We start from the raw sequence: 21,987 nt of genomic DNA on the forward strand, positions 1-21,987 counted from the left end.
TGTGGATCTTTCGTAGTAGTGAGTGTGCGGCTGGTGTTGGTGTTGGTTGAGATATACGATTCGTACTCGATCTCTGCTTTGTGCTACATTAACACGACCACAAATCGACAAGCTCTCCCGATAGTCGATCATATTTTGTGGGAAGTTCATTCAATCTCCGAGGAGGCAGGCAAGCTACCATGAGCGACAGAGATGTAAGTCGTTACTTAGCGAATATAGAAAGCTCAATCCGCCCGGAACGATGGGCTGGTCCCCTCGTTGGCGATCTCGCTCGATCGCCATTGCGTCGGACATCAGCATCCACTTCCTACGATGAATGTCTGGCGGATCGATGATTTTCGTGAGATTTTTCGAGCGTTTCATCGCCAAGCTCGCGAAGCACGCTGCGGTTGCCGGCAATCCGGGAATGTTCATAGGTGTCTCGACGATCGCCGGCTGTTATCCGATACATTTTATGCTCGAATTCGTCCGTCGCTACCCGTGCGTAGAAAGTGACATCGTTTTTTAATTCGCTTTTCGATCTGCTCGATGATTCCACGCTCGTGCATCTCACTCAGTATGGCGCCCGCTAGAGTCATCAATGCAGGAATCCTCGAGGCCGAGCCCTCGCGAAGAAATGGTCGTTCTGTGTTCGAATTCTGGTTCGGCTCAAAACGTTTCTCGGGAGGTACGCAGTCTGGGGTTTGTGAGAAGCTGACAAGTTCGCACGGAATAGTCGTGTTGGAAGCGGGGAGATCGCGTCAAGGACGACGAGCGGCGCGTTCCGACCAGCGAACAAAATAAAGGACCGCGCTAAAATCGACTGCGCGGGAAAGCATGGTACGCCAGCTTCGCTCAACCCGATGGCTCCGTTAGTATCGCGCGTACATTGAAAAAAATGTGCGTCCGTTGACCAGCAGACATCGATACCGAAAGTGAGACGCCGGTATCCAATAAAACTATTGGACTGATGGTTCAACGATTGGGCCATCTATCCAGGGTAGCTGATCGATGCACACTCGGGGCGCGTTGGTTGGGCGCGCCCAGGATCACTATCGTATCGAACCCAATTGAGACACCTTCACTGTGAGCGAAGTTTTGGAGATAGCTGCGGCAGAAAGCGGCGAAATGCGCGCGCTGATGCCTTGTTGAGCTGCGTTTCCGAAAGACCGCGCCATGATTCTCTGGCTGTTGAAGTCTTCTCGACCTTGAGACTGATTTCGAAATTACCCTCCCCGAACTATGCGCACATTGCCGACCGGAGGCTTCCCGAGCCCGCCGAGCTGAAAACCTATTCCGAGTAGCGACCGTTCGATTCCTGTTCCGTGATTGAATGATCTGCGATGGTGAGATGTGGAGCTTTCAGCCGACATGGGATCACGACAGAGAAATCCGTGGCTGCCGAGTTCCGGAAGGAATAAAAATTTTGTCAGGAGATTCCAGTGCGTCAGAGCCTGTCCCGTATCACTTGACGGACCACCGATCCGGGACAGTTGACTCTTTCCCTCGAATCGAGAGGAGAATTCTCATTTTTAGATGACGATGCTCATTCTCATCCTCAGCCGATGATGGTCGAGACTCAGAGCGCATTGCCAATTCCTATCCGTTGTATTCAGCTGTGCGCCGTATACCGTCGAGTCCTGTAATTACAATGCTTGACAGATCCACCGCCCTAAGCCTAAATTTCTCTCATTGCAGATATCTCCGCGAGACATTTATGTCCGAGGAGAGTCGCACTCCCGATCGCGCTCTCGATCACGGTCCGACCGTGATAGAGAAGATCGGCGTAGCAGAAGTCGAAGCCGAAGTAGAGACCGTGAGTCGAGGCGAGACCGAAAGGACAGACGGTCCCGCAGCCGGTCCCCCGTAGGGAGCAGGTACGATGGAGACGAAGGGTGAGGAAATCAACGGACAAATCCGAAACGGTGGACTCCGAAAAATTTAAGAAGACGTCGACTGAAGACTCTGATGAACTCGAACATCGACCTGTTCAACTATCAGCTGTCTCTTACTGATGAAGAGAGAATCCTTGCCGAGTGAGATCACAGAAATTCGCCGGAAACGTTGTGGCTTCACGGGAGGCCGATTGAAGTAATCGCGATCGAAAAGAGGACTCTTCGAAGAAATAGACGTGGAATTGAAAGCGGTCCGAGAAACTCTCTCTCAATCATGAAAACTCATCGAACGAATGAAGCTACGAGTCGTGAACGAGTTGCGTGTTTCGGGCGGACAGATTGTGCATCATCGGGCTCGTTTTGGCGATCGGCAAGCAATGAAGAATCGACGATGAACTTTTCTCATGACTCGTAGGCTTGAAGTCGTCTTGGCAGAAGCAGCCGAACCTCGAGCGAGCGGTCCCTCCTCTTCTCTGCAACTTCGCTGCGCTGGCGCTAGAAATGCAAACACGATTAAGAAAACTGGCGAACATCAGAAGGCACTTGAAAATTCGTTTGAGCGAGCCGTTGAATGAATCAGTCACTCGAAAACTCAAAAAAACAGTCATTCATGATCCTTGAAGACTCGGTGGACATGTATAAGAAGAGCTAGGCCGTTCTCGTGGTCATCATAGAAGAATAGAAAGAAGCCCGGATGAGGCTACGCTCAATGTCTGGTACTGTACCACTGTTCTCCCTCTTTATCTGTCCGCTCCTTTCCGTTCACTTAACAACAAAAACATCAGAGAAACACGAAGCGACAAAAACAGCAGAGGATTTGCTTCAGACAGGCCAGGGACAGCTCAATCGAACTATTTCCCCAGCATCCCGACCTGGGCTCATAAACATCCTCTAATGATCTTACGCTCTAAGCTGAGTTCATTCGCATTCATCCCCTTCCTATTTTTCTCCTTTCCGCACCGTCATCGTTCCTGCTCCTGAAACCGTCCCTTGGTTGTACACGATTCTTTCGTATGCTCCGTGCCCATACAATCGACTGCGTTCACTCTGTCAAACATGTCGTACACTAAAAATAACATCGTTCGGTCTCACCGGATCGGGATCTGCTCTCGATGCTGATTCTCATACTGATCATTATGAAGTCTGGTGGAGTGTTTCAGTCTTCTGCGGGAGTTAAATCTCCTAGACTTTAGCATCTGATCGGTATCAACGGACTAGCTGCTTGGAAGTCGTTGCCCGAGTCCTTTTTAACATTGCTGTACTTACAGAAAGCGGCACGCTGGCGATCGAGAGCGCCCGCATCCATCGCGTTGCATCGGAGTCTTCGGTCTGTCGATTTACACCAACGAACGCGAGCTCAGGGATTTCTTCGGAAAGTACGGCCGCGTCGAGGACGTTCAGGTCGTTTACGATGCCCAGACTGGACGATCAAGAGGATTCGGGTTCGTTTACTACGAATCCGAAGACGATGCCCACGAAGCAAAGGAGAAAGCGAACGGTAAACTTGCAGCGAGCTTTCCCCGTATTGATTCAGAAAGGCCAGATTTTTGCGCTCGATTACCAATTTGCATTTTTCGCTAATCTCGTCTGCCTGTTCCCAGGCCTGGAAATCGACGGTCGGAAAATTCGCGTTGATTTCTCAATCACGAAAAGAGCTCACACTCCCACCCCTGGAGTGTACATGGGCCGTCCGACCAGGAGGCCCAAGAGGGGATCTGGGGGCGGCGGCTACGACCGAGGAAGCAGCGACCGCGGAAGCCGAAGCCGGAGACACACTCGATCCCCGTCCCCATACCGAGGACGACGTGGAGGCGGAGGTGGCGGCGGCAGAGACCGGGACCGCTACCGCGAACGTGAGAGATCATACTCCCCGAGGAGATACTATTAATACTGTCTTCTTCGACGAACTTAACATCCAAACAACATTTCATCGGCGGTGGAGGAGGAAACAACTAAAAAAGCCGGGGCATTATTTCATTTATTTTGCTTGTTCATTGATCATTATCGAAAAGTCGATGCATAACACGGATCTCGTCATCCCGAAAGACGACCGAGAGCAGTCGCAGAATGTATACGCCATAAAAACGAGGGTGTGGATACACGTAGGTAACCTTCTCACCGACATTTCGGAAAGTCCCGCTTGTTTCTAAGGGAGGTTCCTCCTGCGCGAGGAAACTCGATATTTTCACATGAAAAATGAAAAAAAAACGGGAAAATCTTCAACTTGTATTTACCAAGTTTCCAATAAAGGCTTGAGTGCTCTCCGTCGAAGTGGGACCGGGAGAGCGCCGGCAAAGGCGTTTGAATCTGAGCCAAGGTGTCTTTTCACTCATAGTTTCTCATTTCAAATTCTCCTTTATCTAAAGCGATAACTCGCGAAGCCTATTTAGTGGAGTTAAAACTGATGACCGATACCATGACGGGAACCGAGCGAGATCTATCTCGTTCCAGAATGCAGGGGACTCTCCGGGGATACGAGGAGCTCCGGAGATCGGAGTTCGAAATGAGGCGCCGCGCCGAACTAAAGCTTTCTCCTCGCGATGTCATGAGCAGACAGCTGTTTGAGTGCTGCTCTGCTGCTGCGACTATGGCGGCCGCTGCTGGTGGTGCTGCCGCAGCCGCCGCCGCCGCGGCTCTTCCCGCCGCTGCTACCGCCGCGGCTGCTGCTGCTCCGCTACAACGACGAGTGAGTGTCTAGCCGGAGCGAGTGAACGGTGGTTGGTCTGAGGAGAAGGAAAGTACTGGCTGGCTATAGCGAGAGCAGGGCTTGAGGTTACCGGTGGACCCCTACAGTCCTAAGGACCTCAAAATCGTGTGGAAATGTCTCGCTACGGCTACGGTGGTCCCCATTCCAACGGGGGATACTCAGCATCGGCACCGTATTCCTCACCGTAAGTAGTTTGAGCGTTGTTTAGCTGAGACACCGGTCCGGCGGAGCATCTGACGTTTGACTAAGCCTATAGTTTATGTATGAATTTCTTTTTGATTGCACTCGCGCTGCATTCGTCTTTCGATCTAAATAATCGAAAGATGACGTACGCATCGATTTGCAAAGAGAAACTTAGTGGGACAGCGCTGCTCGGGAGTCATTGGCCGAATCAGCTGGGGAACGAAGTCCACGCAGGCAAAAAGCCATGGGACGCGAACGGCTGTTCACGGAGCCGCTTGTCTCCACTGCGGCGAAGTCCCGAGGAGCGGGTCGGATTGGAGTTTCGTGAAGGACGAATATGCTAGCCGAACTCGCGTTTGCGGGATTCGAGAGCTGCAGATTCCCGAGCTTGACCTTGCGGAGCGGAGACTTACGCCTGAAAGGACGTCGTGAGCCTAGTTTACGAGGTGCACCCGGCTCCTCGGCCGACTTCAAGAACTCATGAGAGAGCACTTGACTTTCCTGGATGCCGAGTATTTTGTGAGGTCCCGAGAGCGAAATGCGCAGGAGAGTTCTATAAGATGAGGTGATCGATAGAGGTGTATCTGAAACCGTGCCCAGATGAGCGCAGTCTTCTCGGACGTCGTGAAGAGCATAGGCTTGAATTAAATGGCCGGTCGTCGGTGGTGTTCTTATTTGCATTCCGATCGGCACTTTTCGTCCCAGATGTTGTCGTGAATACACCCTAGGAAGCATCACGTACTTGAACGGGACAGCCCAACGTTCCTCGTCCGAGTCTTTTCATTAGGTCGCTTGCTCGCGTGTTCGTGGACCGCGAGAGAAACTTCTCTGATCGGGAATCCGTCAAGAGAATACTCCTCGTCTTGTCCTACGATCTAATATTCTACGCAAGCCGTAATTTTAAGTAAGTCATCAATTCCAGTTGGTATGATCGGTTCGATCGAAACTCCGATGGGAGGCCGGGCTTCTACGATTATTACCCAGGCTTCGGAGGAGGCTATCCCGGGGGAGGTCCGAGCCGCTTCGAACCGTACCCCCCTCGAATGATGGACCGTAGAGGAGTCAGACCGAAAACGAACTTCTCACCGAAAAACTCAAAGTCTGCCCCGCCGAAGAAAACCAACCGCCGACCCAGTGGCAAGCGAACCTCCGCAGTACAGTTCACGGCGTCTCGTAGTCGTTTGAAGCCGCCGTTCGTCATCTCCCAGTCGAAATGGGGGAATAGCAATCGTTCGTCGTGGATTTTCCCTCGTTTTGGTGACTACATAGATACCGAGGACACTCCAATTTGGCTTTCGGAGGACGACCTCACCACAAAGTTCGAGGTTCCGCGCGACAATCAATACTGTCCTGATTGCGGTGAGTTACGATCCATTCTGGCCCGAGCCAGCATCCTTCACAGAATTCATCGGACTACTTTGTCCGGGCGAAAAATTCGCGTGCACTCCATTCGAGTATCCGAATTCAGAACGTACCTACTCGTACGCTCGCGACATGAATGAGCTAAGTCACAGCGACGGCGTCATTGCAGGTGTCCTGATAATAAACGCCAAGAGGCACAAAAGCTCCGAGTTTCATAGAGAAAAAGTCGAGGAGAAGAAAGGAGTCGTACCGAGATGGAAACTCGAGTTCTTGGAACGCAAGAAGAAATACGAAGAGAGGAAAGCTGTCGGAGGGGCTGCGGGTAAAGACGACGAGGACAAAGAAGACGAAGATAAGGAGGATGATTCCAATGACGAAGATGTAAGGGGCCTGCGACTGGAAAATTCCCATAGAACAACATCTAAAGTGGATTCAGCACCCAAAACTTGTTTCCGACACCGTGATGCTTCTCCCGGAAGGAAACCGCTAACCGTGGAAATCGAAAGTACCTAGTTGATCTCAAGCCATTTTATCATTTCAGGAGGAAGATAACGAGATCAACAAGGGCGACGAGGAGAAACCTTCCGATTCTCTTCCTGATTCTCCGAAAGACGATGTTTTAGATATCGAGGAAGCTATGGAGACAGCCGAAAATATTCCCAACGGAATCGAGGCTCATTGCTAGTTGCTCACGTGGAACAATGATCTCTTCGCGTAGATTGACTTCTTGCCGGCAGGCGAAACCGCGATCTAGATCCTCAATTATGACTTACGACGAACCGCGGCGGAGAATGCGGAAACAAAATAGGAAATCGTTTTAGCGTCACATCCAGGGTTTCATAAGAAGGAATCGAGAGTGAGAGAGGGAGAGAAAATTGCCCGTCTCTCAATCGAAAAAAATACCGCCTAGCAGGCATGGCTTTGGAATCCAGGAAGCCGCAGCTCGATGGAGCTCCGAATCCAGAGCGGACACTCGAGTCGTCCTGAGGGGCGGAACCATGACTTCTGTTCATTGTGCGGGGAACCAGGAGACCCACACCGGGAAGAAGCGCTGCTGCCCTGAAATTGGCTGGATAAGCCCGGAATCGGTATTTTCGTCTGTTAGTTTCTTTCTACGTACTAACCAGTTTATGAGATTCGCCCGAGCGAACCCTCAATCGTACTAGGTCGATCACTATTTATCATGAGGGAGTCTATGTTCCTGCGGTTTCCATTGCGATCAGATCATCTCTCAAGCGCAATGCGAGAGGCTGCCGCCGCCGCTTGCGTATCATGTTGATCGTGCAGTATCAGAACTATCCCAAAAAAGTCGTAGTACATCATGGAGTTCAGACAAGAGAACTGGCGCATGTCCCTGTCAGTCAATTAGGCTCTCGATGCTGTGGGTAACCGGAAAATTGAAATCTCGATCAAGTGAGGGTCGCGATGCGCTGGTTCCACGAGAAGGACTGAACTAAGCCGTGGCTACCGCGAAGGTCATGTATTAACAAACTTTATGGGAGTGATGATTTCAATTAATCTCGGAGGAAAAAGGACGAAACAATATAACCGATGACAGCATCGAGTAATGAACAACTCCGAGGAGGGAGCCAACCTAAGAAAACAGAGGACGATGCTTTTTTCTAACGAGAAAGACATTTGCCAACTCGATGGAACCTGTTTGTCCAAAGCGCCTTGTAGTTTTAATCGGTGAACCAAATCTTCCCTTGGATACAACAGGCCGTTGAAATGCGTGCATGCTATCATCCGCTAACAGCGATCATCCGGAAGACACGGATGGGATGGATAAGTTATTGAGACTAACGGAGGAAGGGAGTTCTTCGCCTAACCAAACTGGATCATTCGGGCGATCCCACGTTCGGATGGTTTCGTGGCAACGGCTGCGATCCAGAAGGTGCACATTTGGAGAAAGCTCAGTCAAACAATTGGAACCATTACTAGTCGATGTGGAAGAGGACGCGAGCTCCTCACAAGCGCTGAGACACCAAACGATGTAATGCGCTCAATCGAAATTATGCCGTAGCCTACGGCGAGAATCTACGAATCGAGGCGCTGGTTCCTTCCAGCCCTGGAGCCTGTCTGCACCTCGGGGGAATCAACCGTCGCGACGATCAAAATGCCTCGGATCCTCGGCCGGAGAACAGTTCCAGAGCGGCGACCGTCTGCGCGACCATCCGAATGACCGATCGGCGAGGGAGAACCTGATGACTCCAACTTAGACAATGGACGTGCAGACTGGAAATTCAAGAATAGCCCAAGATCTTATACCACATGCGCGCGCTGATAAACGCGTAGAAAGTATTTTGTTCGTCGAGTTTTCTACGCGAATACTCATACGACCTAACGTTGGGTAGGTTCTCAATCAAGTCTGTACACTGGCAGGATGATTATTAGAATGAATAAACGACAGAACTTGTCGCTTAGCCTCAAACTGTCCGGTAGCTTCCTTGTGACCTTGCGACTCAGACGCCATCGGCGAAGACTCGTCTTGGAATTCGCGCCTCTCTCCACATCCAGACTCTATGCGCCCGACTTATGATCATTTAGCGCAGACCGTGACCATTTTCGAGCCATTATTCAACTTTATTCTATAACCATTCCGCTGTGCAACACATTTCCGAGTCGAGAGGTATGCGACAGTCTAATATCTTATAGCTGGGGGTGGCTCGACGAAATTGGGTCTGAAACTGAGTGGATCCTCGAACTGATAGACGCGGAAGTATTGGAATTCGAACGGGAAGCGGTCTTCGATTTCGGTCAATCGAACCCCCAAATCCTCGATAGTTTTGATTTCACCATAGATGGTGTCGCTCGTGTGCTCCCTCCTCAATCGCTCCCAAGACATTTTTGGGTTCTTGAATAATTCCGCGTAGGAGATCTGTAAAGGATCCGGTCATTACATTTCGCGGGATAGCGAGGCGATTTCCGCTGCTGCGACCAGACCAGCGGGACGAGTTTTCCCCGAATCGGTCGCGCGAGCTGTCGACTTACCTTCGCCATGAAGAGAGGGTCGAACCTCAAGTCGTAGAGATGCATCTCGCGCTCCAGAAGCTGTGAAATGTAGCGCATGAGCGAACGAAGCTCATATAGCTTGGGTCCGACGGCTTGGTACGTTTCCCCCTCGTTTCCCTTCTGGTTGATAGCTTCGACGACTGCTCTAGCAACGTCGCCAACGAAGACTGGGGCTTTATAGATCTTCCTCCCGCCCTTCCAGAGAGGCATAACGCTGTAATTGCATCGCCACTGCCCAGAGTAGTACCGGACGAAACGATCTTCGTGGCCGTACATGTCGGAGGGTCTGAAAACGATGGCGTCGGGGAATTCCTCGCGAACAACCTGTTCGCCCTCCCACTTGGTGGAGAAGAACTTCGAAGGCGCTGAAACATGGATTGGACCTTGAGCGTCGGCGCCGAATTAAATGCGCCCGGAACATATTTGCGTTCGCGAATGTATGTACTCGAGTGCAAGCACTCGTGACTGAAGGCGCTCTTGACTGAATGCGCCATGATCGGATGCGCTTACGACTGAATGCTCTCGGACTCTGTTCGCGCATTCAGTCACGCGCATGAGCGCAAAGAGTCTCCGAACGCATTCCGACAACAACCGTGCAGCCTTCGTGGGCCTTCGCGTTCCCATCGGGCAAGTATTGGGAAAATTATATCGTTCATCGTACACCCATAATCTCAACGAATTCGGCCAGTAATCTCACCGAACATCAGCTTTTCCGGTTTTTCTGCCGCGTTCAACGCCGAAAAATGAATGAGTTTCTCGACGCCGGATTCCCGGGCGAGTCGGGCTATCGATCGAGCGCCCTTGACATGAACATCGTCCAGACTGAAGTTTCCCGAAGCTTGATCCTTCCCGATCAGATTGATGACCACATTGGAGTATTGCATCGCCTGGAATTCGCGAGGAAACGTTTCTAGCTGCGGTCACAAGAATTACTGAGCGGGACTTCTCAGAAAAGAGAAAGTCTTGGGAGCTACATCGAGGCGCCCCGCGCCGGTCGGGCAAAGGAAAACGTTGAACGCGTCGCCAAATGCTCTCCTGTGTACCCAAAACTCACCGCAGCGATGCTCTTCTCATCTCTCAAGTCGAAGAAGTGGAACTGGATCTGCCCGAGGTCGCCGGCGACTTTCAGCCGCATCATGAGGTAGGGATCGCATCGGTGCGGTAAAACCATCATAGCTCCAGTCTGTCCAAGAGCGTTTATCACGTATCGGGCAAGGAACCCATTGCTACCGAAAATTGTGGCGATGATCCCGTTGAAGGAAGAGCGACCCCCGGTTCCCTTACGTAGGAGCTCCAACCTGGAACCGCAATTGGGTTATTCCTTCACCATCAAAATCATCTGTCTTCGGTCAAAGAAACTTCCCGGAGCTCTGCAGGGAGGACAGGAGACTCCTCGAGGGAAAGACTAGAAGTATTCGTTCGACGTAGATTTTGAGGGAACATTGAAGAACTTCTAAACGATTCTTTTCCAGGATGCCTTCCGATCGATTGAGGAATCGCTGAGTGAGACGGGCATTCCAGTCGTTGTGATCTAATGGGTCCTTCCTAAAGACGAGTTCAGGGATTCCGCTCAAGCGCTCAATCTTCGCACTCACCGAGTTCCTTTTGTGCCAAGGCTCGAACCCTTATTCCTCGCAGAATACACGGCCCCCAGCGGGGCCGCCCGGGGGCCCAAGAGCGCAAATTTGCTCCGGACGCACAACGACATTTCAATGTTATGGGTCCCTATTCCTCTGAAGCCTCAATAGACCTGCCCAGCTGATCGCGAGAGAAACCTTCCCGGGCTCGGAGGGACACCGCTCGGGAGGTTTCGCAGCGGAAAACTTCGGCGAGCCCGGTGAAGCGCCGATCCCCGAGAGAAGAGAACCTCAAATCTTCTGCGATCCACTCCGAAGGGAAATTCTGCGAAACCCCATTTCCGGATTCGCGCTTTTTCTTCGTATCGCGACCACCTTAAGGCTCGGAAGGAGTCGAGTCGCAGCGAAGCCTGCTGAACAGCGATAGGGATCATTCAGAATGATGATCGGGCTCGGCGCGAACAAGTCTTATGAAAACTAATCATGAGCGTGAAAAAAGGGTTCTCTGAAACCCGGCGCGAGAAGCGAGCTCACGACTCACGCTCGAGCCCGGATTCGACGGGACAATCGTCGACCTCGACTTTCGGAAACACCAGATGCGTGGACCCTGCAGCTGAATATCCTGACGGAGACGATGTTACCTCACGCCCCGACTAGATGGATCCACCGATTGAAAATCCGAATTCCGATTCGTCGCAACTAAGTGCTCCGATCTCGAATTGGCTGATTTGAGAGAGCAGAATATTGCCGAGTATTTTATCCCCTCGATGCATTGACGCGCCCGGGGACCCGTTCAAACAGCAGGGAAAATCATCGGTAATGATGGCTGTGACGCCACGGTGATACTCTCGCTGTCGGCGGCTATTAGACGGTAGTGTCAAAATAATACAATAGACGGCTCCCATCGGAGCGACGGTGTGAGCTTCGCACTATCCTCAGTTCAGAAAGTGCTGTTTCCATTTTTGTTCTCTTCGAGTGTTCGAGCCGACCACCGGAAACTCAAGAACTGGCACACGCTAGCAGTTCTGGAGCTACGATGTAAGTGTTGAAAATTCCTTGTTGAAAATTTCCTTTTCCTCCCACCGACTTTTCCTTCCGTTGACAACGTATCTTGTGTGAAGAAACGGAGTTGGGGCGGAGACGTCAGGAAAGAATGCTACGGAAATGTCAAACTCGCTCGGAAGAAGGTTTTCGGGATAAGAAGAGTTTCCTCAAGATTCATGCAAATGTTGTCCCTCCGGAATTTACGCTCCTTCCGCCACAATTATTGTCAGCCGAGCGGCCACAATGCCAGGAGATCGAGGCTTTCGATACTTTCACGTAGTCCAATGACTCGATCGATTGTTCGATTATCGAATGCCTCCCTCGCAATTTTTGGTAGTTCTCGAATTTCGCCATCGTGCGATCAGCTGAACCCAGTTCCCAAATATCCCGCCAATGTGATCGATCCGAAGGAGAGATTCGCTCATGAATATTTCCGAGATTGGCTTCCGAGACAGGATCTGTGGGCTTTCTACGAGAATCCTGCTTGATTATCGGCCATATTATTATTATGTATTATTATTACATGTCTTCTTCAATTCGGCCGTATGATATCTTCCGGATTCATCGGACTCATAAGGAGCTCGGGATTGTGACATGCACCTCTTCAATTGTGAGCATTTTGCGCCTCCTCGATCCAATACGGGAACTACACATAGGATGTATTATACATAGCACAGCCCGTTCCGACAAGGCGATTTCCTCGAAAGATGATCGAATCCGAAAGCTCTGTAATTCATGATTCAGAAGTCCGGGGCCGAGCAACGTCACGTTGAGTCGCGGCGCATCCCCCACTTGTTAACGGACGAAGATTCCGATTCCCCCTGTACACTTGTTTGACCATGTTTGAACTTAGGGTAGCGTGGGATCATGCACCCGAGACTCTTCCCTGACTAGTTTTTTTAGCTCTTTTCATCGGCTGTCATTGAAACTCAATTGACCAATGGAGATATTCCGCGTCCTGACCGGAAGTAAGGCCGAGCCGTCCTGTCGCCGATATGGCTTTCAAATTCGACACCCAAACCATTTCGATCCGCCCCTCCGGCACTAAATCGAGGAGCGATCCTGCTCACTCAGTCAGTGGAATACCTCCCCCCTACGGGAAATCGTCGATATCGGACGATAGCGGGGACGGATACCGGTACATCACCCGAACGGACTCGTTCCGTCAACAGCGGGGAACGCTTCCGGTTGTCAATATTTTCGTTTAGATTGCGTTCGAGTTGTGGTCGACGGCACACAGTAGCCTCGGCACGACCTAGCCCACCATTGCGATTTGATGGTGCTTACTTTGTCAATAATTGCTGATTACAGACAGTCCGATGTTTGTCTTTATGACGTCACGGCTACCTGCTCGATCCATGTATATACTTTGAACAGCTTCTTGCATCAGGCTTTCGCTTCGGAAACCTTTAATCGAGAGCCCGAGCGAAGCCTCCCCCGATGAGATCAATAGAGAAATCCCCTGACCGCGGTCCCAAGGCTTCGATTTGTCTGAGCGTTCACGAGTCAGGAGCGTGTTGAAAACCGCTGCCCTCCGAGAGTATGTGAGACTTGGTCTGGATTCCGCCCGATATGGCCCTCGCCACGGATCTGTCGCTCCCGGGAAAGCGAACGGAATGGTTAGAGAGATATGGGAAGAGTCCGGGCCCGGGTCACGTCCTGGTCAACTTGTGTCGACTACTATTACACCCGCGCAACACTCAACGAAACGTGACCGTCATGTGTTTTAGGTACCGGATGGATGCACCTATTTTCGGTGATCTCGGAGCGATAATCCAAAAATGTGAGATTTGAGATCGCCAGCGGAGCATTCATTCGAAACTCGATTCCTGAGATCCAACATTATAAAAATAGTGCTCCGCTGTGCTTTTCGTACGCTTCCTCTCCGTGGGGCTCCCAAACGATCACGTCCCTCCCGAGTTCGGGTGTTGAATGTTCGGTATACCGATCGGCGGGTCCTAGCCGGGAATCGTCTCGTGAGACCAATCCCATCGACAGAATGCGAGGAGATCCGAGCGGGAATCGAATTCTGGCGAGAGATCATTCGAGTAAGCTCCACAGTTCTTGTGTGAACCAGGGGAAGCGGAGGAGCAGGCAGTGAACACGAAGAAGGCGGTCTCGAGTCCACGCTCTGCGGGTCGAGTGGAATGAATGTCTTTGATGCGAATAAATGTTCGCCTCGGAATGAGCATGGCTGCAACGAACAGCTGGCTCGGTCTGATAAGAGAATCCGAGTCTGCGCCACAGCATTGATAGTAATGTACCGATCGAGCTCTGGTTCCCTTCAGAGAGCTCTTTTTATCATATTAGACTTCGGATCGCAGGAGTGCCCTGTCGGAAAGTGCAGTCCCATACGAACTCCAAAGCAGCGTTCAGAAAAGAGATGTTCCGAGGCCGAGGAGTATTTTCCCTGCACGAGTCAACCTTCGCTTCCGACATCCTCAGACGCTCGGCTTTGGCTTATGAGGGAGGGCGCAAGTTCCGACCACGTAGGCCATGCACTGGTAGGTTCCATGAGCGACCCGATCACGACCTGTGGTGGGCAGTGGGCGGACACCGCAGACGGCGCATCAACACCGAATGGAGCTGAGAAGGCAGAGTAGTCCGTTTTGACATCACGAGGGACCGAGTGAGAGAATGTGCAATTCATTCGTGGACCGAGTTCGCTCCGAGGTAGAGCGGGATCAAAGTTCGGCTCATTCTCTGGCCCACAGATGTTTGCTGTTTGGATGAATGGAGTGTTCAATGTGCAAAGCCGGGTGGAGTGCCATCGAGCGAGCGAGTGAGCGCAGATGCTGCCGGTCAACTCCGCTGAGGGACTTGGGGAGGGAGAACTAAGATGGGGATGAGTTGGCCACTGCCGCTACATTTGGGAAGCAGGCAAAGAGAATCGAGCCGGGGTTGTAATGACATGACTCACCAAGATGCTTTTGCATGCGGTGCAGGAAGGTCGTTCCCGTGCTACATACATAGGAATGGGGAACGACTTTGCTCCCCCCAGAGTGGAACAAGCGAATTTGAGAACCAATCCCCGTAAATGTAGTGGAATACATTCTTTCCTCTGCCTCCGTTGAAACTTCAGATGAGACAGACGTGGAGAATGCACGGTTTTGCTTAGCGAAGGGAATTCACAACTTCTGTTGGAATCCGCAGTGACTTCGTCTTGCGGACTGTGGAATTTTTTGAGCAATACAGGAGCCTTCTCCGGATATAAGCATTTTTCGGTTGCGCCCCAGATCTTCCTGGATCCGTGAGATCCCGTCGCCGTACGATGTTCCGCGACTCGGGTTGTCATTACACGGTGTCGATGTTCTCTGGGGGCCCGGAACGCCCTCGATTAATGATCTCTTTGAGACATACGACTTTTTCTCGTGACGTCGTGGAACGTTTTGTTCCGAGCGGCTCCTCTTCGGTCACGGGGGGAATATACCCAGTCTCGCGTCTTGCTCTGAACTCCGCGGCTCCGAGCTGGGTAAGGCTGGACATGTGACTTTGTGGGCTGGAAAGAGAGGTGCGAGATGCGACAATATTCAGTGGGACATCCATTGGGATTCGTAATCTTCAGAGGAAGGAAACGATCGGCCGGATGATTGTCATCATAATAACGAGTCGCCTTGGCGCGAAAGCAGGCGGAGGAGCGAGCCGCTTATCGGTGAAGTTTTCCGAAGGCTCGCATCTCTCTCTCGGGTATCGAATTCGTCCCGCCCAGGCTGGCGCGTCATTCATTATCACGGTGATTTAGCGCAAATGATCGGCGAAAATACGAGATTATGCGGACGCTCAGCTCTCGACAGGGGCTTCATGCATCGAGAATATTTCGTCCGATTCAGGAATTCCGGAGAGAGCTCCGGTAGAGTCCGCATTGACAAAAAGTGACGGTGTCGTCAGCTCCCTTCTGCGAGGAATCTTCTGTGTTACATCTTGACAATAGAACGCCTTGCGAATGGCGTTTCCCTAAGGGACGTTGAACCGACGCCAGGCCATCGAGCAAAGAAGCTCACCGGCGACGTCTACCGCCTATGGAGGAATGGGACCATGGAATTAAGAGCTGAAAATGCCGGATCATGCGCGGCACAGATCCCATACAGATCGATGGCAAACAACTTTTTTCGGCCTCTCGAGCTCCGGATCGATGAAGGTTCAGCCCGAATAATTCCCTGGAATAGTTGATCCCTTCTCTTACGGGTCGGGAGCGTCCTCAGATAGTTCGCGCGGCGGTCAAGCGGAAGTCTTTGCTTGGGGAGCAAACAAAGTGGAAGATTCGAAAATTGAGTTATAGAGATCCGGTACGAGGAGGAAACTCGGGTATCGACAATCCAATAAGCAAATGAACAGAGGAGGATGGTCTGTTCGATTGGCGATCCAGCAAATCAATCGGTCTCCTGTGACTCAGTCGCTCTGCCGAACACTTTGTCGGGGAGAGCGGAGTCTGGAGGGATTTGTCGAGGCATCGCTCGAGAAAAATGTGCAAAATACTGATATTTTTTTTCTTTCAGACACACTTAGGCTGCGCACTTTCCGGTAGCAGCCGAAACGATTATCCGCAAATATGATGAGTTTAAGCGAGCTTGGTGACGGACTGCCGAACATGCCGTCGTCGAACGGAGGATCTCCGCTTAATGGCTCGGGTATGAGCCTCAAATGGGATCCCAAAAACCTCGAAATTAAGACCCTGTCGGTTGAGAAAACTCTCGAGCCCCTGGTAATGCAAGTGACGACGCTAGTGAACACGAAAGGCCCTTCAAAGAAGGTTGGCGGACGTTCCAAACGCGCGCACGTCCTCGTCGCAGCCGTTGAAAGAGCAACGCAAGACTTCATCCGCAGCGGGGAGGAAATCGCTCTCGAGAACCCCGATATTAAGGAAGAGATGATGCTTGCTGTCGATGAGGTGCGTAGCGCGGGCGCTGGTATGTCGGAAACGGCACGCCAGTTCGCTGAGGAACCCTGCTCTTCTATAAAGCGAGCCGCTATGGTTAGAGCAGCCAGGAGTCTGCTGTCTGCAGTAACCAGACTCCTGATCCTGGCTGACATGGTCGACGTGCACAGACTTCTTCGTAGTCTTCGAGCTGTCGAAGATGATCTGGAACGAGTTCGGAACGCGTCGTCCCAGGCTGAGCTCGTGGAGTTCTTCCGCAACTTCGGATCGAACACATCACAATTAATCCAACAGGTGAGAACATGATTTCAAGAATAATGAGACCGCTAAGATGGGGAAATCTATTTCCTGGTCGCGTTTCCGATCCCCGAATGCTCGAGACTCATGAGATCTTCGTTACAGGCTGCAAGACGTCAAGCCGAACTCAAGGACCCGAGACTCAGGGATGACCTCGCTGCGGCTCGCGCAATCCTCAAAAAGAATTCGACAATGCTCCTCACAGCTTCGAAAGTTTACGTCAGACATCCCGAATTATCGGCGGCGAAGGAAAATCGAGATTACGTATTCCGTCAGGTAATGGAGAATCGTACGGAGATAATTCTACTGAAGGAGCTCGTCAAGGAGTCTCCTTGGGGTTGTTGGATTTTCTAATTGGTCGATCCCAGTCTACGATCGTTTGAGTCTGCGGAGATATTCAACGACTTGTGATATCGCTAGGTTTGCGAAGCCGTCAACACCATCAACGACGTTGCTCAAGGCCGTCATTCTGGCTTGAATGGAAGCAATGGTAGAGGCGAATACGGATACGATGGTCCAGGCGAACTCGCAGCCGCTCTCGACGACTTCGACGTAAGTAGTGCATTTGTGAGTCTTGAATTTTATTCGTCGCGTCGAGGCCTCAAGTTCTGCAGCTGTTCCCCGTAGGGAGTCTCTTCTCCGACATCTTGCGATAGATTCCAATGTTTTTCCAATCTTTCAGGAGCGTATGTTCCTGGATCCATCAACCTATTCCGAACAGCGCACGAGACCGGCACTCGAAGAGTGTCTGGAATCGATCATTTCGGGTGCCGCACTCATGGCCGACTCCGCGTGCACACGTGATGAGCGCCGTGAGCGGATCGTGGCCGAATGCAACGCGGTCCGTCAGGCCCTACAGGACCTCCTTTCCGAGTACATGGCCAATGCAGGTGAGTTTTCGATGAGTCTCCGGGCCAAGCTGAAAATCCCAATTCTCTCTCCTGACGACCGGAGCTCTGCATACAATCGCACGAGAAAGCATCCCGCAGCGATTGATTGATGAACGTTGGATAGTTGCGGGCGCCAGTACGGGCTTTCTCGAGGCGGAGGTGCTCTGGGTCATGAACCCGGTCGGATCTTGAGAGACGTAGATTATTATTAGAGTATCTGCGATAGTTCTTGCGAAACTTTTGCCGTTCTACGAGTTCAGCCGTCGAGTCTCCAGTCTGATCCTCATTCAGCTGAGAGCATAAATGCGCAGGAGATCGATGTAGAGGACAATTATTTTCCGCCTATGAAAGAGTAAAGACAAGGGTCTCTCCACACACAGGTCGTCGCGAGCCGTCGGAGGGACTGGACAAAGCTTTGGAGCAAATGGCTCACAAGACTCGTGATCTCCGTAGACAACTCCGGAAGGCAGTTGTGGATCACGTTTGCGACTCGTTCCTGGACCCCCACCTGCCACTTTTGATCTTGATCGAAGCAGCCCAAGCGGGCGATGAGAGGCAGGTCAGTATCGTCGCGGAGCGTTTTATGTCCAAAGGCATCCTAACTATTACGGAATTCGGGTAAGGACCTCGACAGACCACTCTCCCTTTGGAAGAATTCTAAAAGATGGTTTTCTCACTGCAGGTGGAGGACTACCAACAGGTATTCCGGGAGCACGCTGCTAAGTTGGTCGAAGTAGCTCAATTGGCTTGCTCGATGTCTTCGAACGAAGACGGTGTGAAGATGGTGCGCCACGCGGCAGCGCAGATCGAGCAGCTGTGCCCCCAGGTAAGAGGCTTGGAGTTGGATAGCACGGTTGGAGTTGGATAGAGTTGGATAGAACCGTTTAATAGCTTGGATATCCTCGGTAGGAGTGGGGAAAAAATACAACGATTACTTACCCGTCATTTCTTGCGACAGGTGGTGAACGCGGCGAGAATCCTGGCTTCGAGACCTTCATCGAAGGTCGCCCAGGAGAACATTGAAGCGTTCAGAACTGCCTGGGAGAACCAGGTACGGCTGCTGACTGAGGCGGTGGACGACATCACCACGATCGACGATTTCCTCGCTGTCTCAGAGAATCACATTCTTGAAGATGTGAACAAGTGCGTCCTAGCTCTTCAGGAAGGGGATGGAGAAACTCTTGATAGAACCGCTGGCGCTATTAGAGGCAGAGCCGCGCGGGTGGCTGCCGTAGTCGCTTCTGAAATGGACAACTACGAGCCCGGGATATACACCGAACGGGTTCTCGAAGCTGTTCAGGTGATTAAACTGCTCCCTCATCGTTTCCGAATCGATGAGTGAACCATCGTCTAATCGTCGTCTATAACAACCACCATATCATTCCTGTTACGCGTTATGGATCATCAATACTCAATTCATATCATTGCTGACAGAGTCACGATTGCTCCAGAAGATACAAGATTTTGAATTTGGAATTCCAGGCTCTTAGAGAACAAGTTATGCCGAATTTCGCACAGAAGGTTGACGCCGCCGTGGCCGCTCTCGGCCAGGGCGCTCAAACCGATGAGAACGACTTCATTGATGCCTCTAGGTTAGTGTACGACGGTGTCAGAGAAATCAGGAGGACCGTGCTCATGAACAGGGTGAGTTTTCGTGGAATTTTCACCTTTCGCTCTCGCTCACCGAGAACCGACTCGACTCCGAGGGCAGCATTAATCAAGCGGATACTCAGGCCGAACGAGCGCTCCTCACCTACCTACGAGCATTCACGGCATTCTTCCAGAGCGCGGAAGAACTCGACTCTGAGACGGAGATTGAATACGAGGACAACACGTATGAGACTCGCAGCAAATCTTCGGCTCATGACGTTGACGAGTATCCTGATATCAACGGCATTTCAAACACTCGAGATGCGTACAGACTCGTATCAGAAGAAGAAAAGGCTAAGATCGCGGCGCAGGTCGAAACCTTCCGCACGGAGAAACATCGTTTCGACCGAGAAGTCGCCAAATGGGACGATACTGGGAACGACATTATTGTGATTGCCAAACAAATGTGCATGATCATGATGGAGATGACGGATTTCACGAGGTAATTCTGGCAATGATCGGGATGGTATGCCACGTCTCATGCTCGGACGGACCTCCGAGAGAACCGAGGCTGGGGATATTGAGTAAACTCGTTTCTATTTCGCGTCACAGAGGGAAAGGCCCTTTGAAGACGACCATGGACGTCATCAATGCCGCGAAGAAGATCAGCGAACATGGAACGCGGTTAGACAAACTAGCCCGATCCATTGCGGACCAGTGTCCCGAATCTGATACGAAAAAAGATCTGATCGCATACCTCCAGAGAATCGCTCTCTATTGTCATCAGCTGAACATCACATCAAAAGTTAAAGCTGATGTACAGAACATCTCAGGAAACCTCATCGTGTCCGGCGTAAGTGGAAACAATTTTTCCCAGCGCGAATCGGTAGCCTGAGTCGCGATCAGTCCATGGATAGAACCGACGGCGTTCGAACATCGTTCAGTTTCGTAGCGATGGGTAACAATAATCGTTTGTCCTTGCAGTTGGACAGTGCGACGTCATTGATCCAAGCCGCCAAAAATCTGATGAATGCCGTTGTCCTGACCGTAAAGGCATCATACGTCGCTTCAACCAAATATCCTCGACAGGGAGCAATTGTAACGGTAATTATTCTTCGATACCGCATGAAAATTCACTTGTACGGTCAGAAATTCAAAATATTCCTCCGACAGCATCAGAGTCTCCGGAGCTAATTTCGAATCGATTGAATCCACAGTCACCAATCGTCGTTTGGAAGATGAAAGCACCCGAGAAAAAACCCTTGGTGCGACGCGAAAAGCCCGAAGAAGTTCGCGCAAAAGTTCGAAAAGGTTCGCAGAAGAAAAACATCACTCCCATTAAGGCCCTCAGCGAATTTCAGAGCCCCGTAGAATCGGTTTGATTCTCATCATTCGCTTGACTCGAGTTCACTAGTTCTTCGGTTCCATGATCATCGCCCTCATTGTCGTTCTATCATCACCAGCAATACATTGTACGTCATCAACTCCAGCCACCGCAAGGAATCCATCGGTTGAACTACTGCACCAACTAATGGATTATCGGATTGATTCACTAATTTGTTGGTGGTTGGAGTTGATGCATAGTTCCGTCGATGTTAGCAATACTTTCTTCCTTGTGTTGCGAATTAGTACCAGACAAGGTAGAGCCCTCTCCGTGCAACCGGCACAAGTGTTCGGAAACCTCACAAGGCACGCGGATTCTTGAGCCCTAGAAGTTTCGAAGTACTGTCGGAGTGTCGTACGAGCACCGAGAAGCAAGCAGACCGAGTATACGCTCGTTGATCCACAGGAGAATCTCATACGTCTTCCAGTTTCTCTCGATGCGAATACCGGCTCTGAGCCTCCTTGCTGTCTTGTCGACTCGCTCGTCGATTCAACTCTCCGCAGACCGATTTCTGGAGAGGGTGAACTTTCGAGGCAATATGACCACAATCAAAGTGTCGAGACGAAAGTATTTTTCTCCGTCGAGAAATTCCTAAGCGACTGAAAATTTCTCTACTCTAATTTTACATATCAACCCTACGGTTCAAAACGTCCCCGCGAAACTTCACATGAAGTATCAGGGATCAGCAAGAGGGCTACTCGGTGACACCGCTTACACATATGAGTACTTTTGTACGCAGCAGGAAACTTTTGTGCGGTTGGTTGTGTTTGCTTACATTCATCGAGTGACTCCTGCAACAGATACATACAACATTCTGGAGTGAATGAGCAGAATCGAACCTCCGAGTATGTGTGGCTCAAAAGACTATCAACTTCAGCAACGAAACTGAGATGCTTGGAGCAGATGAGTTCCTCGATTGATTGGGAACCTCGAAAGCCAAGATTTCAGCTCATCCTTTATGGGAGACTCTACCCTCGTGAGTGATGTGGATTTTCTCGAAACTAAGACTGCCCTCCGAGTAGGAATAGGTAATTATTGAGAACGTTCTGCGTCGAACTGATAGGTGCTCTTCGCAACCGCCGGGAAAGTTATAAGCTCCCACCCGCGTTTATCCGCCCAAATCTTGACCCCATTCCGTAAATTCAACCCAACGTGACACACTGTCATGGCTTTTGTGTGCATTCGCCCAGG

At 51.1% G+C, this 21,987-nt stretch overlaps 4 protein-coding genes across 4 annotated transcripts; 3 read left to right on the plus strand and 1 right to left on the minus strand.

Moving 5' to 3' along the window:
• On the plus strand, nt 1-4,177 carry LOC100903624 (transformer-2 protein homolog beta). The gene is made up of 4 exons (XM_003746965.2): nt 1-194; nt 1,678-1,874; nt 3,143-3,372; nt 3,476-4,177. The coding sequence occupies exons 1-4, from the start codon at nt 180-182 to the stop codon at nt 3,760-3,762; spliced, it is 729 nt and encodes a 242-aa protein (XP_003747013.1). The 5' UTR covers nt 1-179; the 3' UTR covers nt 3,763-4,177.
• Nucleotides 4,178-4,558: 381 nt separating this feature from the next.
• On the plus strand, nt 4,559-6,909 carry LOC100902284 (uncharacterized). The gene is made up of 4 exons (XM_003747038.1): nt 4,559-4,765; nt 5,687-6,123; nt 6,296-6,507; nt 6,668-6,909. The coding sequence occupies exons 1-4, from the start codon at nt 4,695-4,697 to the stop codon at nt 6,809-6,811; spliced, it is 864 nt and encodes a 287-aa protein (XP_003747086.1). The 5' UTR covers nt 4,559-4,694; the 3' UTR covers nt 6,812-6,909.
• Nucleotides 6,910-8,696: 1,787 nt separating this feature from the next.
• On the minus strand, nt 8,697-10,865 carry ND-39 (NADH:ubiquinone oxidoreductase subunit 39). Its single transcript, XM_003746966.2, has 5 exons — nt 10,734-10,865; nt 10,193-10,436; nt 9,836-10,025; nt 9,118-9,503; nt 8,697-9,004 (listed from the first exon to the last, which is right to left on the minus strand). The coding sequence occupies exons 1-5, from the start codon at nt 10,844-10,846 to the stop codon at nt 8,768-8,770; spliced, it is 1,170 nt and encodes a 389-aa protein (XP_003747014.1). The 5' UTR covers nt 10,847-10,865; the 3' UTR covers nt 8,697-8,767.
• Nucleotides 10,866-11,691: 826 nt separating this feature from the next.
• On the plus strand, nt 11,692-20,794 carry alpha-Cat (catenin alpha). The gene is made up of 13 exons (XM_003746967.1): nt 11,692-11,753; nt 16,256-16,929; nt 17,038-17,208; nt 17,353-17,484; nt 17,615-17,822; nt 18,203-18,381; nt 18,505-18,648; nt 18,781-19,122; nt 19,305-19,466; nt 19,607-19,914; nt 20,025-20,265; nt 20,397-20,516; nt 20,630-20,794. Exons 2-13 carry the CDS (start codon nt 16,309-16,311, stop codon nt 20,792-20,794), a joined length of 2,793 nt encoding a protein of 930 aa, XP_003747015.1. The 5' UTR covers nt 11,692-11,753; nt 16,256-16,308.
• Nucleotides 20,795-21,987: the final 1,193 nt, after the last annotated feature.

Source organism: Galendromus occidentalis, unplaced genomic scaffold (genome assembly GCF_000255335.2).
Source record: "Galendromus occidentalis unplaced genomic scaffold, Mocc_1.1 scf7180000077511, whole genome shotgun sequence".
Classification (NCBI taxonomy): domain Eukaryota; kingdom Metazoa; phylum Arthropoda; class Arachnida; order Mesostigmata; family Phytoseiidae; genus Galendromus; species Galendromus occidentalis.

Bases quoted from the DNA above. Each gene is read 5' to 3' on its own strand.
- LOC100902284 (XM_003747038.1), top strand. From the start codon at position 4,695: ATGTCTCGCTACGGCTACGGTGGTCCCCATTCCAACGGGGGATACTCA. The intron at 6,124-6,295 runs GTGAGTTACGAT...GCGTCATTGCAG, and splicing joins TCAATACTGTCCTGATTGCG to GTGTCCTGATAATAAACGCC. The intron at 6,508-6,667 runs GTAAGGGGCCTG...TTATCATTTCAG, and splicing joins ATGATTCCAATGACGAAGAT to GAGGAAGATAACGAGATCAA.
- LOC100903624 (XM_003746965.2), top strand. The intron at 1,875-3,142 runs GTGAGGAAATCA...CTGTACTTACAG, and splicing joins AGGTACGATGGAGACGAAGG to AAAGCGGCACGCTGGCGATC. The intron at 3,373-3,475 runs GTAAACTTGCAG...GCCTGTTCCCAG, and splicing joins AGCAAAGGAGAAAGCGAACG to GCCTGGAAATCGACGGTCGG.
- ND-39 (XM_003746966.2), bottom strand. From the start codon at position 10,846: ATGTCGTTGTGCGTCCGGAGCAAATTTGCGCTCTTGGGCCCCCGGGCG. The intron at 10,026-10,192 runs GTGAGTTTTGGG...CGCGAATTCCAG, and splicing joins ATGAGAAGAGCATCGCTGCG to GCGATGCAATACTCCAATGT. The intron at 9,005-9,117 runs GTAAGTCGACAG...GATCCTTTACAG, and splicing joins ACCCTCTCTTCATGGCGAAG to ATCTCCTACGCGGAATTATT.
- alpha-Cat (XM_003746967.1), top strand. From the start codon at position 16,309: ATGATGAGTTTAAGCGAGCTTGGTGACGGACTGCCGAACATGCCGTCG. The intron at 17,209-17,352 runs GTAATGGAGAAT...TGATATCGCTAG, and splicing joins GAGATTACGTATTCCGTCAG to GTTTGCGAAGCCGTCAACAC. The intron at 20,266-20,396 runs GTAAGTGGAAAC...TTGTCCTTGCAG, and splicing joins GAAACCTCATCGTGTCCGGC to TTGGACAGTGCGACGTCATT.